General features: G+C 47.1%; 2 protein-coding genes and 1 long non-coding RNA gene across 3 annotated transcripts in view; all 3 read left to right on the top strand.

The window, feature by feature from the left end:
* LOC119372086 (uncharacterized) overlaps positions 1 to 18,530 on the top strand; it is a 46,219-nt gene extending 27,689 nt beyond the window's left edge. The window contains exons 2-4 of the mRNA XM_049419599.1: positions 9,709 to 9,842; positions 15,529 to 15,649; positions 18,291 to 18,530. Of these exons, the coding sequence (XP_049275556.1) occupies positions 9,806 to 9,842; positions 15,529 to 15,649; positions 18,291 to 18,501 (369 nt within the window). The 5' untranslated portion in view covers positions 9,709 to 9,805 and the 3' untranslated portion in view covers positions 18,502 to 18,530. The remainder of the gene's footprint in view (positions 1 to 9,708; positions 9,843 to 15,528; positions 15,650 to 18,290) is intronic.
* LOC125760020 (uncharacterized) overlaps positions 1 to 21,769 on the top strand; it is a 155,008-nt gene that overhangs the window by 114,825 nt on the left and 18,414 nt on the right. The window lies entirely within an intron of this gene.
* LOC119372082 (uncharacterized) overlaps positions 1 to 21,769 on the top strand; it is a 139,852-nt gene that overhangs the window by 114,760 nt on the left and 3,323 nt on the right. The window lies entirely within an intron of this gene.

Here is a 21,769-nt window from a genome sequence, read left to right as displayed (position 1 = left end):
TCACACGAAGTGCTTCACGGCTGAAATGTCTCGGCGTTCACATTTAGGCGACGTAGAGCTATGCAATCAATCAATCAATCAATCAATCAATCAATCAATCAATCAATCAATCAATCAATCAATCAATCAATCAATCAATCAATCAATCAATCAATCAATCATCCAATGAATCAATCAATCATTCAATCTTTATTCTTTCACAACAAACTGTAGAGAATAAGAGAGAGAGAGAAAGGTTAAGTGAAAGGCCGGGAAGTTAACCAGAAGATTTTCGGTTTGCTACCCTGCACTGGAGAAGGGGTAAGGAGTATAGAAAGGTAAGGAAGGTAAAAAGTGTAAAAAAAATAAAGAAATCTGGTTTGGAAGCCAGGCTAAATTGGGACAGCCTTTACATAAACAACAAACATTCGATTGACAAATGCGCTATTGTTTTTATAATTTGCTCATTCACGTTTGACTTGATTTAAATTTATGTACAGTAATGTATAGGGAATATGCGGCATGTGTCACTGATTACGGGGAATAAGAAGAGATCACGTGTTTTTGTGAACACCTCACGCCCTGCGCCTCAGGTCAGGTAGAGCTGTCCCTTTCATCGTATGCCAAGTGCGCACTGAGGCCGCATAGCCTCCTAGTGCCCTGGACGATGGTATGTCGCGAACAAAAAAAGACAAAAAAAACAGGGCATACTATAGTGCTCTACAAACTGCGACTGGCACTCACTTGAGAGAACATCCAATAAGCGGTTCATACTTTATAGTTTCAAAGGCCACTCGTGCGCATGTTTATCGCATTTGTTATCGTAAAATGAGACGAAATGATTCGTTTGTCATTCTCAGTGAGTCCTTGGGGATGTTGTAGTCTTGTAGTCGTTGGGGATGTTGTAGTTGGAGGCGAGAAAGCTCTATTTTCAGGAAGGAAGGAGTCTGGAGCTCGGCTATCGTTGGTGCGGTGCTACTACTCTGCAATGGGGACGGGGCAGAAAAGAGTAATCAGTGACGGTGGTAAGATAAAGAAGGGTAATTATAAAAGTCCCTCACGACGTGGAAACTTTTAGTGATAGTTACAGTTCATCACGTACAGGTAGGTAACACCAGAAGCCTTTTAAAGCTACAAAGTGATCAAGGCGTAACCTGCTACGAGTACAAGGCGATGAAAAAAACATGCACGTTTCTTTCGCTTACTAATGTATTTATACATATGTGATGCGATGTGTTTATGTCGCGAGAGCGCGCGGAGTACGACAGCATTGCCGGGACGCTGGCGCGGGTGAAAGTAAACACGACCGAGTGGAGCGCGTCCCAAGCAAAAATAACTAGGGGTGTGCGAATATTCGAGTTTCGAATTCGAATCGAATACTACCTAATCGAATAATTCGATTCGACTTTCGAATAGCTAGTATTCGAACTTTCGAATAATTCGACTGTACGAATATCTAAAACGCGACAAAGGCCAATGGTGCAACTTGGTGAAGGTGGGGTGGCTAAAACTAACGCTAAAGTCGTTACAATAGGCCTTTCGTTAAAACTTTCACCGATTTCCTGGTTCCAAAATGAGCGCATGTTTACTTTAGAGGAGATTATGTTATTTTTGCACGTAAAAAAAGAAAGACAACAAAGGTGGCAAGCCCTTCCCAACTCCGATTCCGGACTTCTTGCATAATTCGGTCGCATATGCCGCAAGGGCCGTAAAACATCCCGACTTTGGCCTGCGAAACCCTTGATGATTGGTTTCAGATGCGAAAATTTGTTCACGCTGCGCAGTCGCCACTGCCGCACTGACCACTCGTTCAAAAACTCCATTCTATCAGAAACTCCCATCGTTTCGGCGTGCAATCAAAACGCTGCTGTGAACGGGCGCCCAATGATTTTTGGACCCAGAGCACCCATGGCGATGGAGCACAATAACGTGACCATTGTCAGATGAGCCGTATTGCACGGCCACGGCGCTCTTTCATCCAGCGGCCGTGGCACGGCCATAGGAGAAAAAAAAAAAGCTATCTACTGTACCACCCTCTGTTACCCATTAGGAAGTTAAAAGTGGCGCTGCAGACTAGAATGGCTCTTCTATCAACATGGTTGCACGCCCATAAAAGCTGAAAAAAAAAAAAGGACTCCCGAACAAGCGCACAAGCTGTCACCACGCCGTAGCTTCCTCGATTTCTTTTTTTTTTTTTTTGTCTTGATGTAACTGGCGGTGCACGCTTCGATACTATTCGATATTCGATTCGATATTCGATATTTTCGGCCACTATTCGGCACTATTCGATTCGAATTCGATTCGAGATGAAATTTCACTATTAGCACACCCCTAAAAATAACCGAAATGTTTGTTGCTGGCGTCCGCGGAGGTTTTCCTCGCCGCGCTTCCTCTCACCGGTTACCCTTTCCTACCCTCATCATGCGGCGAGAGGGAAACCGCGACGTCTACGTTAGATTAACTCCTCGGCGGCTGTGTTTACAACGTGGCAGCTGAGTGACGCGCGGGGTGCCGAGCTAACCGCAGTATATAGTATCTTAACCCATCGCAGTGTCGTTACGTACTCGTTACGTACACGAAGGGCAGCATGTAGCGCCATCTGGCCCACACCCGTCGTGTGCGGGGGGCCTGGCCGCGTCGTTTCTGGCAGGGGTCTCCCTTTCCGGAGGTGCATTGAGGTACGGTGGTACGGGGGCGGAGTCACTTTTCTTTTTGTTGTTGTTCGTTTCCTGACGTCACTTCCGTTTTTTCTTTTTTTTTGCGTGGAGTGGCTGTATGTTTTCTGAAGTCATTATTTTTGTTTTTTGTTTTTTTTTTGCGCGGGTAGGAAGGACAACACTGCAGAGCATGGACCCGACTAACCCGACAGCGCCGACAGGCTGACACGATGTTATCTGCTGACACGGGCACATTTGATCGCTGCATCAAGGTCGGCTGCATGGTTTAATCGTTTAATCGCGATTTGGCTAACCTCAGAGCCAAACTCGATCCGTGTCGGCCCTGATTGCGATCAAGTGTCCGTACGACACCGGTATATGACACGGTGTGAAAGCAAGCTTGACGGCTCGCACAAGTTCGAGCCATCGTGGTGACCGCTGTTATGACGGTGGATACGCAGGTCGTTGAAGGCACACGGAATATTTCCAAGGTTATTGTCGTGATCGACTTGAACATAAGCCTCCTGTGTTCCCGAAGAATCTGACCTGGAAAGTGGACTCGCTTGAGCGCTGGCCAGACGTCAGCTGAGTTCAATACCGAACTGTCGACCGCATCCTGGATACGTTGGCTGTCGATCGCGATCAAAAGTGTCCGTGCGACACCGGTATTATGGCACGGTGTGAAAGCAAGCTCGACGGCACGCAGAAGTTCGAGCCATCGTGGTGTCGGCTGTTATGACGGTGGCAGTGATACCTTTCTCTATGGCGATACAATGATACACGGTTTGTTGCTTTTGTTCCTGCAACATTGCTCGATTTATTATTCGTGCGCCTGCGACGCGCGAGTAAAGATTGGATACGACATACGGCCAGCCCACGGGCCACCAAGTAGCTGTTTGGTACTGCAACGACGGCCAACGTAATAATCCAGGATGCGGTCGACATTAGACGCGTCCTCATTAAAGTATTAACATATTTAGCGCGCATTAACTAATGCTCCACTCACCCAGCCAACTCGTTCAGCAGTTTTTATTCCAGAGTTCGTTACTGAACTCAGCCCACGTCTGGCCAGCGCTCAAGCGAGTCCAGTTTCCAGGTCAGATTCTTCGGGAACACAGGAGGCTTATGTTCAAGTCGATCACGACAATAACCTTGGAAATATTACGTGCGCCTTCAGCGACCTGCGTATCCACCGTCATAACAGCGGGCACCACGATGGCTCGAACTTCTGCGAGCCGTCAAGCTTGCTTCATACGGTGTCGTACGAACACTTTTGATCGCGATCAGGGCCGACACGGATCGAGTTTGGCTCTGAGGTTAGCCAAATCGCGATTAAAGGTCTCTGCACAGTGTTGTTCCTACCCGCGCAAAAAGAAAAAAAAAAGACTTTTGAAAACATGCAGCCGCTCCTGGCCGCTCTACGCGAAAAAGAAGGAAAAAAAAGAAACGGAAATGACGTCAGGAAACGAACAACAACAAAAAGAAAAGTGACTCCGCCCCCGTACCTCAGTGCACCTCCGAAAAGGGAGACCCTTCTGGCAGTTGCGAGGTTGCGACTCGGCGGTGGAGCCCGGGCGGGGCCGCGAGGGGAGAGTGTGTGAGGAAGAGAGGAAGGACAAACGAAGCTCAGCCGCCGAGGTGAGTGTCTCGGCGCTGTGCGCGTCGCTTGTTGGATGTACAACGTTTCGACAAGAGACTCCGACTCTTCGGTAAGGACTCTAAAAAAAAAAAAAAAAAAAAAACGCACAGCTTGATGATTTTTGTGTTCTTTTAGTCTTTCTTCACCTTTTTTTTTTTGTTCGTTCGCGGAGTGTAGAAGCAGTTGTACTTACTCTAGCTGTCGGAAGACATTGCTTTTGATTTGTGGCCGCTGATATGGCGATTCTGGTACGGAAGCGCGGCGTAGGAGGTCAAGCTTGGCGTGAAAGTGAGTTTAGTGGGGGAAAGTAAACAGCAGACTCCAACGCAATTTTCGCACAATAGTGCATGTACTGCGCATTCGTTATGTTCTGTTGTTACTAGGAGAACGCTGTTTTATGTGTAATTTTCGGAGCCTGTATGTCCTATGCTTGACCCCTCTAGAAGTTAAAGAGTAGCCGGTGACTTAAAAGCCGACTGTGGATGATAGGCTCGACCTGTAGCTTTGAGCTTTTTGCGTGAAAAGGCTGAAAGCGACGCATGATGTTATCTTGAAGGTGAAATGTTGATGAGGAGGTGTGCGGACAGAAAAATACGGCACATACTGGTTGCGAGAGGCCTTTGCGAACACTGTGACGGCTTGGAAACTTAAGAGAGATACTTTGAACTGAGTGTCTACGGTCTGAAACTTTTGGGCCCGCTGCCAATAGGAGCCTGGCAGAAGTGCGCTTTAAAAGCTTTGAATTTTTTTCTCGCAGACAACGACATTATTGACCGTAACGCATTTAATATTTGTGTTGTTTTAACGTCATAGTGTATATATATTGCGCGAATGTTGTCTATGTTGTCTTGACATTTATGTTATGTCTGTGCGCATGATGTATGTGCCAACTACATGATGTATGTACCAACAGTTTAGGGAGTGGCAAGCTGGGCTAGTTGGTATTTATTCATAATAATAAACAGCGCGGAAACTTGTTTTTCGCGCTGTTTATTATTATGACCTTTAAGGCTTCTCACTCATCGTGGCGTCCTCTTGCTGGAGTTAAGTCAACTGTCTGTATTGGCATCTGACTTCAGGCAGTGCTTGCCTACGTCCATTTAGTGTGATGATGGCTATAGACTGCCGTTGCATGAAATAGGAAATATTCTTATTGTATCTGGAAATAAATTCATGGTAGTTACGTTCGTCCATGTAACAAGGCAATAATTTTCTTATATATAAAAAAGAGAGCAGCCTTAAAAACAACAAGTGAACAAAAAGACATTTTCACGAAATATGAATCGTGTCGTGCTTCATATAGTAAAACGAGGGGAGACCTTGTGTTTCGCAAATGATGAATGAATTTTTTTAATAATGTCGGTTCTGTGAATTTTATAAAATCAGATGACGAAGTACGACTCCACAGGAACACGTCACGAAAACAGGTTTTCTGAGAAGTTAAATTTTATCTAGGAGTGCGAGCTGGGCCTTAAAGGTGGTACTTTGCGATTGTATCATGATACGATAAAAGGTACACGGGTAACGAGTATTTGAAATGCACATACAAGCTACTACTGGCACAATGTATCCAATACGATGCATTCCATTTGTAGGCTAAGAACTTCAGTGCATTCGCAAATTTCTCATTTTAGGCATATATAATGTAACAGTGAACGCGTACGCATCAAAATTCACACTTGTAAATTTTTAACTTCGGCCAACCTTGTTCGATTCGAGCAAAATTTTAGTTAGTACCCCAAGTGTTTGTATTTCTTGTGGAAAGTACAATATGTTCACTCTGAAACAATTCATTACGGTTGCTGCATCTGCCCAGCGAGAAGCTTTTTATACGCTGCGCTGTCAGCAGTTTTTACTAGTTACCGTTCTAACTGATGTGCATTCCTGCTCTGCTTACCGACCAGCATGCGGGTCGGCAAGCAGAGACTGCGCGATGGAGAAAATACCTCTGAAAACAAATTACCGTTTTCGCAATATCACATCTTTCGACAGGCGTACAGCAGCAACAACACTGGTAGCAACATTCTTCGTGATGCATCGGGCACGCGGAGAATACATAAAGTTGCAGCAACCTTTCATATTATACTTATTCGCTCGCCTAGAGCGTTCATCAGCAAAATATTCAATGACGTCCAGTCCTTTAGCGATAATATTTTTTGCGAGAAAACATGTAGAGTCTAAAAACATTATATACTTAGTGGCACAAAGCGTCGCAGTACTCCGCCTTATTCGCACGCGCCAATAGAGGACTCCGGTTTTCTGGTTTTTTGTGACGGCACAAAATTTATGGGTAGGAACGAAAGAAAAATGGAAAGACGATTCCGTATCACACAAACAGAGTAAAGACGTAGAAACATAACACGGACGGCACCACTAAAAGTTGGACATTTAAGCATGAAGTATTGTCAACTTGTCCGTTAAATTCAGGCAATTTAAAATTCAGGGCCTCTGGTAAGTACCTCAATACGTCTCGTGTGGACGCTCATGACAAAGAGTGAGTATTTCGCATAATAATATTCCTCGCATCCCCTTCTTAACATTAATATGTTTCCTTATGTGTTGTAATACAATCTATATTTTGCTATTTCACTAAGTCGTGAGTATAAAATTTTCTACTGTATGTCCCTGTGCGCCAGACTACTTTGTAGTTTTTCACAACACCATTATGACCTAACTGAAGTGGAATTTAAATATGTAAACAGTAGACACGACGTAGACTGCTTACAAAGGCAAGAATAAAGACAAAAATTATTTTGGCAACTCGTTAAGAATGAAATGTTGCAGTGAGCATACTGGAAAACGATGCAGATGCCTAGTTAATATATGGGATACAAAAAATACAGCTAACAGAGCAGTTGTGTTAACAAATAAATTATGCTTTTATAAATATTGAATAAATATTGCAGCAAGAGAGATACAGTAGGCCAAGATAAGCTTTGTTAGGTAAATGCTTTTTTTATTATATTTAGCGTGAGTACCGGTGATAAAATCGCGTTTGAGCGATTTTAGAAGCAGCAGCTCCTCGAACAGACGAAAGGTTTTGAGAACGCGAGCCCAGAATCCAACACGCAAGGCTGACAGCTGCGTCAAGATTCTATGGATATGCAGTACTCTAAACGCACCTAAGCTAGCGGGCCGCAATCACGAAATTTAATACCGCGATGGGCCGGAATAGGGAAGAAGGTATGTAGGAGCGGGAGGGGGGGGGGGATTGGGGGGCGAACTTGAATAAAATGTCGCATAATGTTGCCATTTAAAAGAAGGCCTGTCCCATCGCTCATACATGGGTCATTTCTAAAGGAAATTTTACGTCAGTTTCTGAGAAATATATCGACACTGATCATTAAACTGACTGAAATCTGGGCGCCAATTCTAAAATATAGAGCTTTTGCCCCACGCTTATGCTTTAACACATGGTGACCGGATGGGGTCCCTCATGAAAAATATTCTTGAGCCAGTCCCGTTTGGGCAGCATGAATATACTTCTTAAAAATATATATAACTATGTGACGAAGACAGTCATGTGCGAGCTAGCGAAACGTTCGCGGGCCGCGTATTCGAGATTCGTGTTCTAACTTAAAGTTCTGTGTATGCAGTTTTGCAAGATTCCTTTACACTAAGGTATGAGTGCTATGACGCTTGCAAGGCAACTTGAAAATGAGCTCCTCATTTTCTTTGCTCTTATCCTTCTGAATGCTTCTTTCATTTTTGAGTTTTTGCGTTACAAGGATTACGTTTCTAAAGCCATAATATGGAAACAGCACTCTCTCTTGCCTTTCGTCACCGCAATTGCCCACATTCTGTCACAATATAATGTAGTGAACGTATGGCGGGGATGTTATGGACAAGGATGGGCGTTGACGGCGCGCTTGTCCCGGACTAACTATACAATAAACACGTAAAACGGCACCTACTCGCATTGGGCCACGAGCGCCAGTGCATGCGTATGACCGACAAGATAACACTGCAATCGGTTCACTACCTTTGCAACCGTCCCTCTTATTTTGACGGCGCACAGTGACATTCATAACTCTGCAGAGTCTGCAAAGAGGCGGGATATACAGCTTCTCCCGCGGGTTACAAGACTGTTGCAAGTGACTACGCACCCGACGAGCATGGAGTCAAGGTGCACGTTTGCTCTGAAAGAAACGGCGGTGATCTTCACCGTGGCGGGCATTCTGATCGTCTCCTTGTCGACGGCTACAGGGCAATGTGAGTGCTACGAATACAAGGCAAATTTGAACATGTAATGATAATTTCAGGTTATTGGAAGAAGACTGCATAGAGGCATGGGCGTCGGCAGGATTTCGTCTTGGAAGTTGCGAAACCATGTTGCATCGCCCTTAGGGGAGGAGGCAGCGCTGGTGTGGCTTGGGTGTGGGGGCAAATACTGGCGTGACGCTGAGGTGAGGAGGGCGTGGTGGGGCAGGTGGCCTTCTTGCAACTACCTGCCGGCGCCCATGCAAACAGATCCCCAACATGAACAAGTGTTGCGTTGAAGTTCCTGTCCGTCGAAAGTGCGTACAGCCTAATTTGCACATACATACATACATACATACATACATACATACATACATACATACATACATACATACATACATACATGCATGCATACATACATACATACATACATACATACATACATACATACATACATACATACATACATACATACTACACATTAATGTACTTATTCTTCACACGTATGTACGATTACACTCACCTACACACTCTAATATGGAAGCTGATCACAGTAGCCGAAGACAGCAGGCCCTTTAATTTCAAGGCATTGCTGAAGCACAAATGTTTTTGAGCAATCAGATATTCTGATTTGACAGTTGAATGGGTATCGAGAAAAGGAGCCTCTATTTCTCGTCATTCTTTTTTTCTTCTTTTTCAGCTGTTGACAGATGTGACCCGAACTCGGTGAAAGTGTGCTACGCAATGTATATGACCGTGTTATGGCGGGAGGAGTTTAAGCCTAGCCCAGAGGGCGAGTACGACGAAGAGGAGCTCAACAGAGGTTGCAGGTATTGTGCGGCTGTTTTATATAGGCATTTCTTTCAGCATACGACGGCATGTTATCTTTTCGTCCACTTTAATTTCTTCACATATATGGCACAATTACTAAAACTAACATTCCCTATACTTTCCTTGGTTGATTGTCTGTCAGTTCTCATTAATTGTGTGTCTAACAGATCTTTATAGTGCATAAATATCCACTTGAGCTTCCCTACGTCATGTGCGGTGACGTTTAATGCTGTAACTGACCAAAGTTCGCGTATCATATTTTCAATCAATCAATAAGTCGATCGCTTATATGAATTTGATGAGATATGAAAATTTGTAACTTCATATCGCGACAATGACCACCTTGCGAAAGCTCTGCAGGATGTTTATCTGTCGCTTTGCAATCTTTTTTTTACATTGCAGCATCATCAAAGAAAAGTCGCCATGACACCAACGTCTGGCCAATTGTTCTGAAGCGGTGACTGGTGACCTCAGGATCCAGGAGAGAGGATACGAGGCGATGCGCAACATTATCTGTGATGTTAACGCACTGAAAGGTGGGTGCATATGCAGGGGAAGGGAAAAAAAAGAAAAACCCAGAAGATACGGTTGCGAACTTCACTTAAGTGAAGTGTTATATCAACATAATCATACGCCTGATTACGCCCACTGCTGGACAAAGGTCTCTGCCATGTTTCCTCAATTAACCGGGTGCTGTGCTTGCTGCGGCAACGTTATCACTGCAAACTTCTTAGGCCCATATTCTGAAACGCTCCTTACTTCAGACCATTTCCTTACCTTACGTGAGGAGCTCTTAATGCCTCCTTATTTTAAGGAGCTGCTTGAGGGAGCCAGCGTATTCTAAAAGCTTCCTTCCACTTTCCTTTGCTAGGAGCCGGCTCAGTAAGGCAAGGCGCGTGTTTCACAAGTCTGGGTTCCAGAGTACTCCTGATATACTAAGTAAACATTCGCTATCAAGTAGGAATAAGGAATATTTTTTGAGCGTAATGATGAATAATAACGTGTACATTGCTTTTTCGCTATATACGTGCACAGCCTTTTCTGTTTCCTTAACTTTCAGCTGTTGCAGCAGGCAATGAGAGGATGGTCGAGCAACCGTGGAGCTCATTGCGTTCATTGATGCGTTTCAACGGCCTGTTATGTGGGAGCGAGTAAAAAAGATCGTTTAAAGGATTTATGACATCGGTGAAAATGATTTTCAAAACCAAACAATGTTAAGCTTGTGAAGGTTCTTCAATTTGGTGCAATTTTATCTCGAATGTACTTATGTACAGGTAAATTATGTTTACATTCAGAACAAGGGTGTGTCTTGGCACGTGCATCGCGCCTTTGTGGGCCGACCTGCTGCAAGCAAAACGAGACAGTCTTACAGCAGCGTTTACCAGGAACCCAAGTCCTGGTAGTCTTCAGATATGTGTACGGTTTCTTAGTAGGCTTACAGTGTAGGGCATTGGGGTTGTATGCTGAATTGTCACAAATGGTCAGAATATTTGAAGAATATCTATCGTCCCTGGTCATAACACGTATGCCACACTATGATTACATCCGGTTCCACACTATGATTACGTGCGGTTCCTCGATTTAACCAGTGATCAAGTTTGCTGGACATATGAAGCACGCTCGTACAATCAATCTTACAGTTCTAACTTGCCCACAGTAAACTTGTCAAAAGAATTATTGTTCAGGGTTGCTTCTCCGAAACATTAAAATAGTCCTGCTTCCACGGAGTAGGCGCCAACCTTCAGGCGCGGGCCATTCACCTGTCAACTGACGAATTGCTAATCCCAGTGGCTGAGATAATCCACAGAAAAGGAAAGGAGGGATTCCTGGGTATACACTGTAGCGCATGCGGCTGCACCGCTGGGTTGCTAAGACCAAGGCGATTTTCTCCTACCCGGACGACCACACCTCCATCATTGTGGAATAAGCTCGCATGGCACGTGAAGAATATTCATGCATAAGAAGCGATCGTTAGCCTAATCCAATCAAGATCTGTCATTCCTGGAAGACTCCGGAACGAACGGTGGGCGATGAGGGGGCCTTTCTCTATGTACTGTTTCGCATTCCTTGTGTCCATAGGTTGACAAACTCACTTATGAGTCGACTCATTCAGACTCACTCAGACTCAGATCGAGCCGTGAGTCTGAGTGAGTCCGAGTGAGTAATACTTTGGTGACTACGAGTCCGAGTGACTCCGGTTGAGAAAAATTTTAGTGAGACTGAGTCCGAATGAGTCCGGTTGAGGAAAATTTTGGTAAGTCTGAGTCAGTGTGCCCTAAGCGTCAGGGCGGGCGTTGTAGCGGTGCAAGATGTCGTTGTGAAGGACGAACATCTGTATGGAGCGGTCAGGCTGTGGAGATTGCAGACCATCTATAATAGGCCGCAAAGACGAGTCGCGGCGTTGCTCAGCAGCCATGTTGACGAAGTCTGCAATGGAGAGAACGAGTGCTTCATGGTCATCTTCCGTCGTTTCAGGGGGATCGACTGGGTGCCGAGACAAGCAGTCGGCATCCTTGTGAAGTTGTCCAGATTTATAGGATACAGAAAATGTGTACTCCTGTAAGCACAGCGCCCAGCGACGGAGGCGTCCCGTGGGGTCCTTGAGCGAGGAGAGCCAACAAAGCGCATGATGGTCTGTAATAACCGTGAAGTGTCTGCCATACAGGTACGGTTGGAATTTCGTGATAGCCCAGACAAAAGCTAAGCACTCTCGTTCGGTGATCGAATAATTTTGTTCCGATGGCGACAAAAGGCGGCTTGCGTACGTGGCGACGCGGTGCATGCCCTGTTGCTGTTGTGCAAGCACTGCGCCTATTAGAGCTGTGCACGGGCCGTATTTACGAGCCCGAGCCCGGCCCGGGCCCGCTGACTTTGTCGAAGGCCCGCCCGAGCCCGACAGCAAAGGACTGCGAGCCCGCCCGGCCCGGCCCGACGTACGAAAACACAATCCCGGGCCCGGCCCGGCTTTTTGAAGCTTCGCTGCGAAAACAAAACATCGTTTTCCGGTAATTTGGCGTTATATTGAGCATAGCAAATGTGATCAGACGACACACGACGAACAGTCTTTGTTACACAGATTACAAATTGTCGTGCAAAAACAGCAAGCAAGTAGACGGCCTTATGCCTGCAACAATAGAGTTCGCTCGCCAAAGCCGTCACGTGTATGAGGTATGCCCATGCAAGCGTAAGCTTGCACGAAGGCGATCTACGTCCGGTCGCTCGCGCTGTCGCGTACATTTTCACTCATATGGGATTTGGCCCTAAATGTAACGCAAACAGTCGCGTGGCGCCGTCACTATCTCAGGTGGTGTTACTTCTCTGTTTGTCGGAGTGCAACAGAGGCAGTGCTTTACCTGCTCCCCTTTTGTTTAAAGTAGCGAATGGAAAGGAAAAGCGGTAAAGGGCGGTCGCGAAAAAGGCGCTGTATGCGTGCTGGAAAACAATTCCCGCTCATTCTCTATATTTCGGGCTTGAGTCGGGCTTTGCGCCGGGCCCGAGCCCGGCCCGATAAAACTCCAAGTAGCCCGAGCCCGGCCCGCGCCCGAGGTGAGAATACGTCGGCCCGCCCGAGCCCGGCCCGCGGGCCGGGTCGGGCTCGGGCTTTCAGGCTACCCGGAGCCCGTGCACACCTCTAGCGCCTATACCGTGGCCACCAGTACGAAGGTCCGTAGTGGCAGAAGGGTCGAAGTGTGCCAGAACTGGCGGGTTGGTGAGGATGGAAACGAAGGATGAGAAAGCGTGCGCTTGTTGTTGGCCCCAAGTGAATGCGACGTCCTTTTTCAGTAGGCAGGTCAGAGGATGGGCTACGTCGGCGAAGTTCTGGACAAAACGACGGAAGTAGGAGCACAGTCCAAGAAAACTGCGGACGTCCTTGGCCGAGTGGGGAGTGGGGAAACTGCTCGGACTTTCCCATGGTCTGGTTTCACGCCCGCAGCGTCAACAAGATGGCCGAGTACGCAGATTTGGCGTTGTCCAAAGGGACATTTCGACGAGTTGAAGGTTAGCACATCGGAAAACATCAAGCACTGTGGACAGGCGAGTAAGATGGTTTTCGGAGGTGGTGGAAAAAACAATAACATCGTCCAGATAACAAAGACAGATGGACCACTTCATGCCTCGAAGGATAGGGTCCATCATGCGCTCGAAAGTCGCGGGAGCATTACACAAGCCAAAAGGCATCACCTTAAACCGATAAAGTCTATCAGGGGTCACGAAGGCAGTCTCCTCTCTGTCTTGATCTGCCAGTACCCTGAGCGCAGGTCGATTGACGAGAAATATCTGGCGCCGTGCAAGCAATCGAGTGCGTCGTCGATACGCGGGAGAGGATACACATCTTTCTTGGTAATATGGTTGAGATGGCCGTAGCCAACACAGAATTTCCAGCTATTGTCCTTCTTTTTAACAAGGACAACAGGGGAGGACCAGGGACTGGAAGAGGGTTCTATTATGCCCTTATGAAGTATTTTATCCACCTCCCGTTGTATAATAACACGCTCCGGTGTTGACACACGGTATGGCCGTCTGTGAATGGGTCGAGCATCAACGGTATCAATGCGATGGGTGACCACGGATGTCTGGCCCAAATTACGGTCGTCGAAGTCAAAGATGTCCTGGTAGGAAACGAGGCCTCGGCGGAGAGCAGAGACTTGCTCTGAAGTGAGCTCTTCGGATATCATTGGCGTGAAGCGGTCGCAAGAGGAACGTGAAGCGAATGACGGCATTGAAAAACCTGGTGGCGCATCTGTGGTCAAAGCGGAAACTGTATGGTCGGCCAGTGGTGTCAGATGTGCAAGTGACATGCCGCGAGGAAGCACTTGCGTCGAGAAGCCAAAAGTGAGGACGGCAAAAGAAGTTCGATTGGCGGTAACTGTCACCAACGTGTTGGGGAGTGTGACATTGCGCGTCATGGCGACGTCGGGAACCGGGACAGCAACATAATCACCATCGGGTACTGGTGGGAATGGCGAGAGACGGACTTGGACTGCGGCTTGCGGGGGAAGTCGAAGGACCTCGATGGATCGTAGACGAGGCGGGCCGGCAGGAGCGGTATCTGAGAAAGAAGGGAGTTCTAGCCGAAGAAGTCCTGCAGAGCAGTCGATAAGCGCAGCGTGTGTGGTCAGAAAGTCAATGCCAAGGATGAGGTCATGAGGGCAATTTTCTAGTACAGCAAACAGAACTGACGTGTGATTATCAGAAATTGTGATTCGCGCAGTGCACATACCCTACACTGGGGGATAGGGGAAGGGGAATAGAAAGACGAGGAGTACAGCAGGAGTACTCCCATCGGCTATACGGACGGTGGGAGCAATCGCGGGCGTCAGAATTTTTTGGAGGCGGCGGCGGAGGTTTGAGCTCATGACAGATATTTGTGCACCATTATCAATGAGAGCAGTGACAGGTATACCATTAACGAGAATGTCAAGAAGATTGCATCGCTTGTCAGGAGTAACGAGAGGACTTGCAGTCCAAATCGTGTATGCAGCGTCACCTCCGGGGGCTGCACCGGCTAGTTTCCCGAGTGGCGGTCAAAAGGAGACCGAGAACGGCGAGGTTGGGGCGAGCGGGACTGACGGCGCTGGGGTGATGCGAGCGGGACCTTAGGTGAGCGGCTGGCCCGATGTTCCGACAAACGCTCCGCACTTGTCTCAGCGCGGAAGGACGGAGCATATGGCGCACGTACGGAGCGGGAACCCCAATTGCTGAAGCTTGGCCGAGGTGATGAGGTCCAACGGCTGCGGCAATGGCGGGCTATGTGTCCTATCCGATGGCACGTGAAACATATGGGCCGATCATCAGGTGTACGCCATTCGGCAGGGTTTCTTCGCGGCGTGGAGGGAAGGGTCGGAGTAGCAGCAGCAACGACTGGAGAAGCCGTGTATCATTATCAGCAACATCATTTCGCATCATCATCATCATGATTTCCAGCATCATCATCGTCATTTTGTTTCATCTACAGTTCTTTATTCACTCCCCCTCTGGTCACGTGACCTGCGTGATACTACTACTACTGCTGCTGCTACTACTACTACAGCGGCACAGGGTCGACTAAAAGAGCTCCGCTGTAAAAGAAGTTATGTATCATGTTGCGGCGCTTAGGAAGTACATTGTTGTCACCCTTGTTCTTGTCGCAGTTGCTGGTGCTGTTATCATTGTTGTCACCATCTCCATGAAACCACGCGTAATTTTTTTAAGTTCGTCTCTTCGCAATACAATCACTCGCAGAATCTCATAACGCCATCAAGTGCTTAAACGTGGAGAAGATGGAAGAGTGCGCAAGAACGCTGATGCCAACGTCCAATCCACAAGATGCCGGGAAGCCACCTGTCCCGACGCTTCGCTGCAAGTGAGTTTCGGCCCATCACAATCAATCTTTCACAGCCCCGGAATTGAACGCCATTTCAATATACATTCACTTTGAGCTAAGAAACACTTACATGGGTCGGAGAGAGAGAGAAGCGAAAGAAAAAAATAAAGGTAGTGAGGTTGCGTGGAAGTGGACTATTGGACAGATTGTAGTACTCCCGCTTCTCACCTTTCCTTTTTTTGTTTCCTTTCTGTTTGTTTTTGCGCACCTGCTCTCTTTCCGCTCCTCTTTCCATCTTTATTTCCCCTGCTCCCTAGTGTAGGGTAGCAGAGCAAATGTTTCAATTCTGGTTTACCTCCCCGCCTTTCCCTTATTTCTCTCTCTCTCTCTCTCTCTCTGGTTCGCTGTTGTATTATACTGGGTCAAGAGCCAGCTAGAAAGGCAAGATTAAAATGAAATATAGCTGTACAAAGGGAACACGCATACGATGGTACGCGTTGCCACTCAGTGGACATTGTAGGCAGCCCCTCGACAGAGGTCCACATCGAAGCAAGCTTGAACAGAGAAAGCCGGCCCTGTTGGACACATCTTGGCAGGGATAATGTAAAAACGGGGAAAGAAGAGAACGTTTCATGACCAACTATCGGTGTATTTATTTGCACTTGTCCCTTCGAAAATGGCACCGTAAGCTCAGAAGCCCTATCAACTTCTTTATAAACCCAACAGGAATAAGCCCAGCGACTTGTTCGTATTGGGGTGGGACAGCGAGCAACCTCAACACTAGAGACCGGATTTTAGGCAAATGCCTACTTTGTTCCTTACGTTCGTAATAATAATATCTGGGGTTTAACATCCCAAAACTACTATATCATTATGAGGGAAGCCGTAGTGGAGGGCTCCGGAAATTTCGACCACCTGGGGTTCTTTAGCGTGCACATAAATCTAAGTACATGGGCCTCAAACATTTTCGCCTCCATCGAAAATCCTTACGTTCCCATCGCCCCATTTTGATATATGAGCATGAATTAGAGGTTAACTATTTAACCTCAAATTTCGCTTTCGAGTGCCATTTGAGGCCGTTATTCATGTCACCAGGCAACAGTGACACTTCGGAACTCTATGGGGTTCAACCTCGTCCTCTGGTTCAACCAGCTTCTGTAGAACAAGCGCTAGCAGCAGTGAAATGGGACGCGCCGGCCACCATAAGCCGCCGCGCTGGCATGGCGCTTGACGAATGCGAAATTGCGGAGCCGTCAGGGGAGAGGAGAGCGAAGAACAAAAGAAAGAAAAATGTGTTGTACACGCGGCTTTTGTGTTGTTTGTAGACTTAATTCGCTTTTGATTTGGACAACTTTCGGTTTCGGTTTCTGAGCGCCGAGGTTGGGCAGTGACGTAGAAGTGTAGGAGGCGTGGTCACGTGACCACACAAGGCTGTGACGCACATAGCCAGGAAGCGATCGAAACTCGGGGAGTGATGTAGCAACCGATGCTTTGCCGGTACTACAGTGAACTAGAATGTATTCTAGTTCATTACAGCCGGTACGTACGTTGCGGAAGTGGCAAAGGTCCGGAGGTCACTCACGTTACTACAGCAGATTTGGTGTGACGTCACTACAACTTTCGTTGCCCATCCTACAGATCTACGTCACTGTTGGCGCGCTAGCGATGGGTTTCGATCGGGAGAATGAGCATTTAGGTACACTTTGGAAGTGAATTAAAATATATTCTAAGCGTTTGCTGTGTCCAACCCTTCGTGTGGAATGTCCTTGCATACAGAGGAAACCCACAACAGGCTTGTTATAGCCTCGAAATTTGATGGCACCATAAGGTGTTCACCGACATGGGAGATTTGACCCTACGACATTAGATCCGGCCAATACGAGGCGTCCCTCCCTTCTGGTCTTTTAGCGGTCTGGCTACCTGCTCCCGTGCTGCCCTTCTTAGCCCTGCCGAAAAGAAAGAGGCCCAGGAGTGTTTTGATTCGACAGTGGACAGTTGACTCACTATCCTACTGAATAAAAGGAGTGACCGAATTCTGCGAGCCGCGCGGAAAAAGGACAATTGTACGGCTATGTTCAACTGTTGGCGCCTTTGTGCCATGATAACGAATCACATTTTTTTGCTTTCCTCTCGTAGATAGAGGTCGCGCACGTGTTTGTTTTGAAATTATTTGAATTGATGTGAAAATTTACTGTGCCTACATTAACGACGTTGGAGGCCTAAAACTTGGGTTGCCTGCCTATTTTCGGCGTCTAAAACGTTGTATTGCCTGCCTATTTTTGGCGCCTAAAACGGGCTTTCTTAATGATTAAAAATTCGGCCTCTACTCATCACAGAACATGAAAAGCTTATTGACGAATTCGGGGAGCGAATTTAGCAAGTTTCTGCGAACTCCGAAGAATGTTTGCAGAAGTGTGTGGCAAACACCTCCAATCTTTTACAAAAAGATTAGTGAACAGCGGAAGTGCTTACGCGAAATTTTTGCTATACATAACAATTTTCCGAATGTAATAAACAAAATGCTTTTTGTTTCATCAAAATTTGTTAAGTATTACAAACGATATGAACAATGAATAGGGAGTTACTTTCCGCTGAGCATCCCTCTATTAAATGCCTTGCACATTGCGATAGTCCGCAACAAGGAACCTCGCCACAAAATTTTCTCCGATGTTTGTTTCAGTGAAAATCCCGCGGAGATTGCCTGCTTCGACAAGGCGTTCAACTCGTCCTGCCCCCTGTCGATGAAGACGGCCAAGGCAGCGGTGACCAGAGTTGTGAATGCCGCATCCCTACTCAAAGGCTGCAAGTCATCTTCAAACGGAGTCGTGGTTTCCAGAGGTTTTCTCCTTCTGCTGGTTGTTCCCGTTATTCTGAGTTGGTTGAGAACGTGACCAGCGGACTGAAAGACAGAAACTGGGCTAAGTTCAGCGTTTGCCTTGCCTATGCTTATATGCCTATACTTATGGGCCTTGTCGTGCCGGTGTATTTCGATCCATCCCGTCTCGGCAACCATGCTGTTGCTACGATAGGGCAGCGTCGTACCCGGACTCCGTTTGGTAGCGTAGTCGAGTCTCCGGGTTGAGGAACTGATGCTAGCAAGATGGGAAAACAATAACAAGTTTACTGGCACTTTTGAACACTCAATTACATAGTGACAAGGTAAGAGTTCAGCGACGAGCGCATTGGATGAGCCTGTTACCGAGGGCTCAGAGCCCCATTTCTCACTCAGCACCGTCGTTTTAACCCCCTCAGTTTGGCTCCTCATTCTTGATGACCACCAATCACACACACGACACCTCCCACCATGGCACAGTCCATTTCACTGTCGCTGAGGGGTCGTTGCACACTTGAAGCAGCAAGGGGTCCGGCGGTTGACGGCACGCAGGTGGGGGAAGCAGGACAACAGGTTCCTCGGGCTTCTCCTGCAGTTCTTTCCCCGAAGGCAAAACGTGCTTGCTCCTGCAGTTCTTCCCCGAAGGCAGCAAAAGGTTTGCGGAGACTCCCGTCCAAACATACCCGTCAGGTGGCGTCGGCAGCGTGGTAGTGGTGCTGCTAGAGGACGGACGTGTTTTTCGTGGGCTCCGGAATGACAGCGTCAGATAAGTGCTTTTTTTTTTTGCATGATTCGAGCTTGTTTCTTTAGTTAAGCCACTAGATTGCAGCTTAATAGAGCTTACAACTTTGTGCTGTTGGTACAAAGTGGTGTGACAGTCGCTTCGGGTGTTTTTTTTTTAATATTTGTTTTTTTTTGCCACCACGTGGCTGAAAGGTGCACAGGTGCTTTGAAGTGTAACATACTTGCGGAGTTTTGTGATATCATTTGGCTTTAAGTGTATCTAATCTGCCGCGTGAAGGCTCTATAGCCATGGTCAAAAAGACCGTAAAGTGTTCAGGATGCGGAATGGGGCGGAAAATAGAGGTTTGTGAGGATGAGACGACAGAGAGAGCTGACGCCAAGTGTAAGCAATGCGAGTTAGAGGCGAAGATGGAAATAATGATGGCCGCCCAGAATGAGCTCAAGGTGAGAATCTCCGAGCTGGAGAAAGCGGTAGCGACAGAGCGGGAAAAAACGATGGCTACGGCGGAAAGGCTTAAGTCAGCCGAGGAGGGATTGGCAAAGGTAGCCATGCCAGCAAATGTAGCCACGGGGAACAGGGAAGCAGGCGACAGCGGGGAAAAATGGGGCATCGACCCCACAGTGGTAGGCGCGAAGGGGGAAACAGGTTTGGAAAAGACAGGTGCAAGGGACACAGGACCCACCTTCCGCGAAGTAGTCTTGGGAACGGGAGGGGACAAAACAACAGCAGTAGCACGCGCTAGTAACAGGGGCAGTGGCCAGGTGCGGGAGAGTCCACCAGAAAAGTCGGATCACGTGATAATCGCCGGGACTCGAATTTAGCTACATGCGCAGAAGCAGTCAAGGAAAGGGTGAGAGGCGACAAACGAGTTTTAATAGGAAAGTTCCCGGGCCATAGGCTGGGATCAGTGATGAGACAAGCTAACGCAAAACTCGCAGCTAAGTCTAATGGACGTAACCTCGTGATAATCGCGGGAGGTCTAAACGACGTCTTGAGTAACGAATCAGCCGAACTAGCGACCACATTGGCGAAAGGGGTCGATGAACATGCGCGCCATTCCCCTCAGGTGCAGATAGTGGTATGCACAATACCGGAGGTACCGGTGCGTGACGGCAACCTGCAAAGAGCGGTTGTCGACGCAAACAAACAGATATGGCAGATGAGTAGAGAGAAAGGCATCGAGGTAGTGGAAATAAACAGAGAGGTGCACAGGTGGGGTGGTTTTTCGAAGAGACGGAAATACACTTCGATAGGAGGCTTGGCCATGAGGTGGGGTTGGCGTCTTGCAGGACGCGCAGTAGCTTTTTTGGGGGGCACGCGGGCCCTTCGGTGCCATGGGTAGCTTGTAATGAGGAAAACACCAGGGGACTCTTTGACAGGTAGTATAGCGAAAAAACAGAGAAAAGGTAAAAGAAGGGAGAACGGCGCGTGTTGCAATTAGTTACATTAACATGCAGGGTGGCAGAAAAAAGGCAAAATGGTTAGAGATTGAGGGACAGTTAACAAGTAACAGATAGGTGTTTATGCGGTTACAGAAACACACCTTAGAGACTTGGAAGAGCCACCACATATTGAAAATTATGTTTGGGAAGGATGTTAAACAGGATCACATCAGAAAGGAGAGGTGGGGGGTTTGAATGCTAATTCATAGCAGAACAAAATGGGAGAGAGTGAAAAAACGTGTTCAGAGCACATGGGGTTTCGGGCACAGTAGGTGGAAAGAAAACGTGGCTAGGTGTAGCTTACTTGTGGACAGGCAATAACTGCAGAGAAAAGAATCTGGAGATAGTGAAATGCATAAGCACCGATATTAAGAATTGGTCATGATGCCGAGATAATCCTTCTAGGGGACATGAACGCTCACATTCATGACCTTGACGGATATTCAGACACCAATGGCAAGTTATTGCTAGATCTCTGCGAGCAACATAGTCTTGAGATAGTTAACGTGGGGCCTAAGTGTGAGGGGCAGATCACGTGGGAAGTCAAACAGGCAATCGAGCATTGATTACTGTCTCATGACAGAAGGAATATATGACAAACTTAGAGAGATGAGAATAGACGAAGAAGGCATTAACAGCTTAGGTAGTGATCATAAACGCATAATATACAAATGGGATATAAAACTGAAAATAAGAACATAGAATCAAAGTTTGGCAGCTCGTATCTAAATGACAAACAAATAACAAATATAGCCGCAAGAGTCGAGAAAAAGTAGACGAACTACCAGGCAAAGACTGGAATATAGTGAGCTGCTACATGTAATCACGAAAGAAATGGAAATAGAGAAGAAACTATTTGTTGGAAAGGAAAGAAAAGCCAAAAAGTTTGGTGGAACAAGAAATCCTGAAGCGATCGAGATGCGACGTCAGGCATCACGGAGCACAGAAGGCAAAAAAAGAGAAGCGGCCACAGGACGAAGTCAACCAAATATGGGAAATATATTTAGAGCAAAAATCCATGTGCAGAAATTAGTCGAGGCAAAAATTAAAGGTGAAAGTGAACGCTGGATACAGAGATTCGCGAAAGAAGAAGGCCGCGCCTAGGATATTTTGGAGCCACCTAAAAGCGCTGGGGTAGG

Source organism: Rhipicephalus sanguineus, chromosome 10 (assembly GCF_013339695.2).
Source record: "Rhipicephalus sanguineus isolate Rsan-2018 chromosome 10, BIME_Rsan_1.4, whole genome shotgun sequence".
In the NCBI taxonomy this organism is placed as follows: Eukaryota; Metazoa; Arthropoda; class Arachnida; order Ixodida; family Ixodidae; genus Rhipicephalus; species Rhipicephalus sanguineus.
Note: the sequence above shows the minus strand (reverse complement) of the source record. Positions and strands in the feature narration are given on the sequence as shown.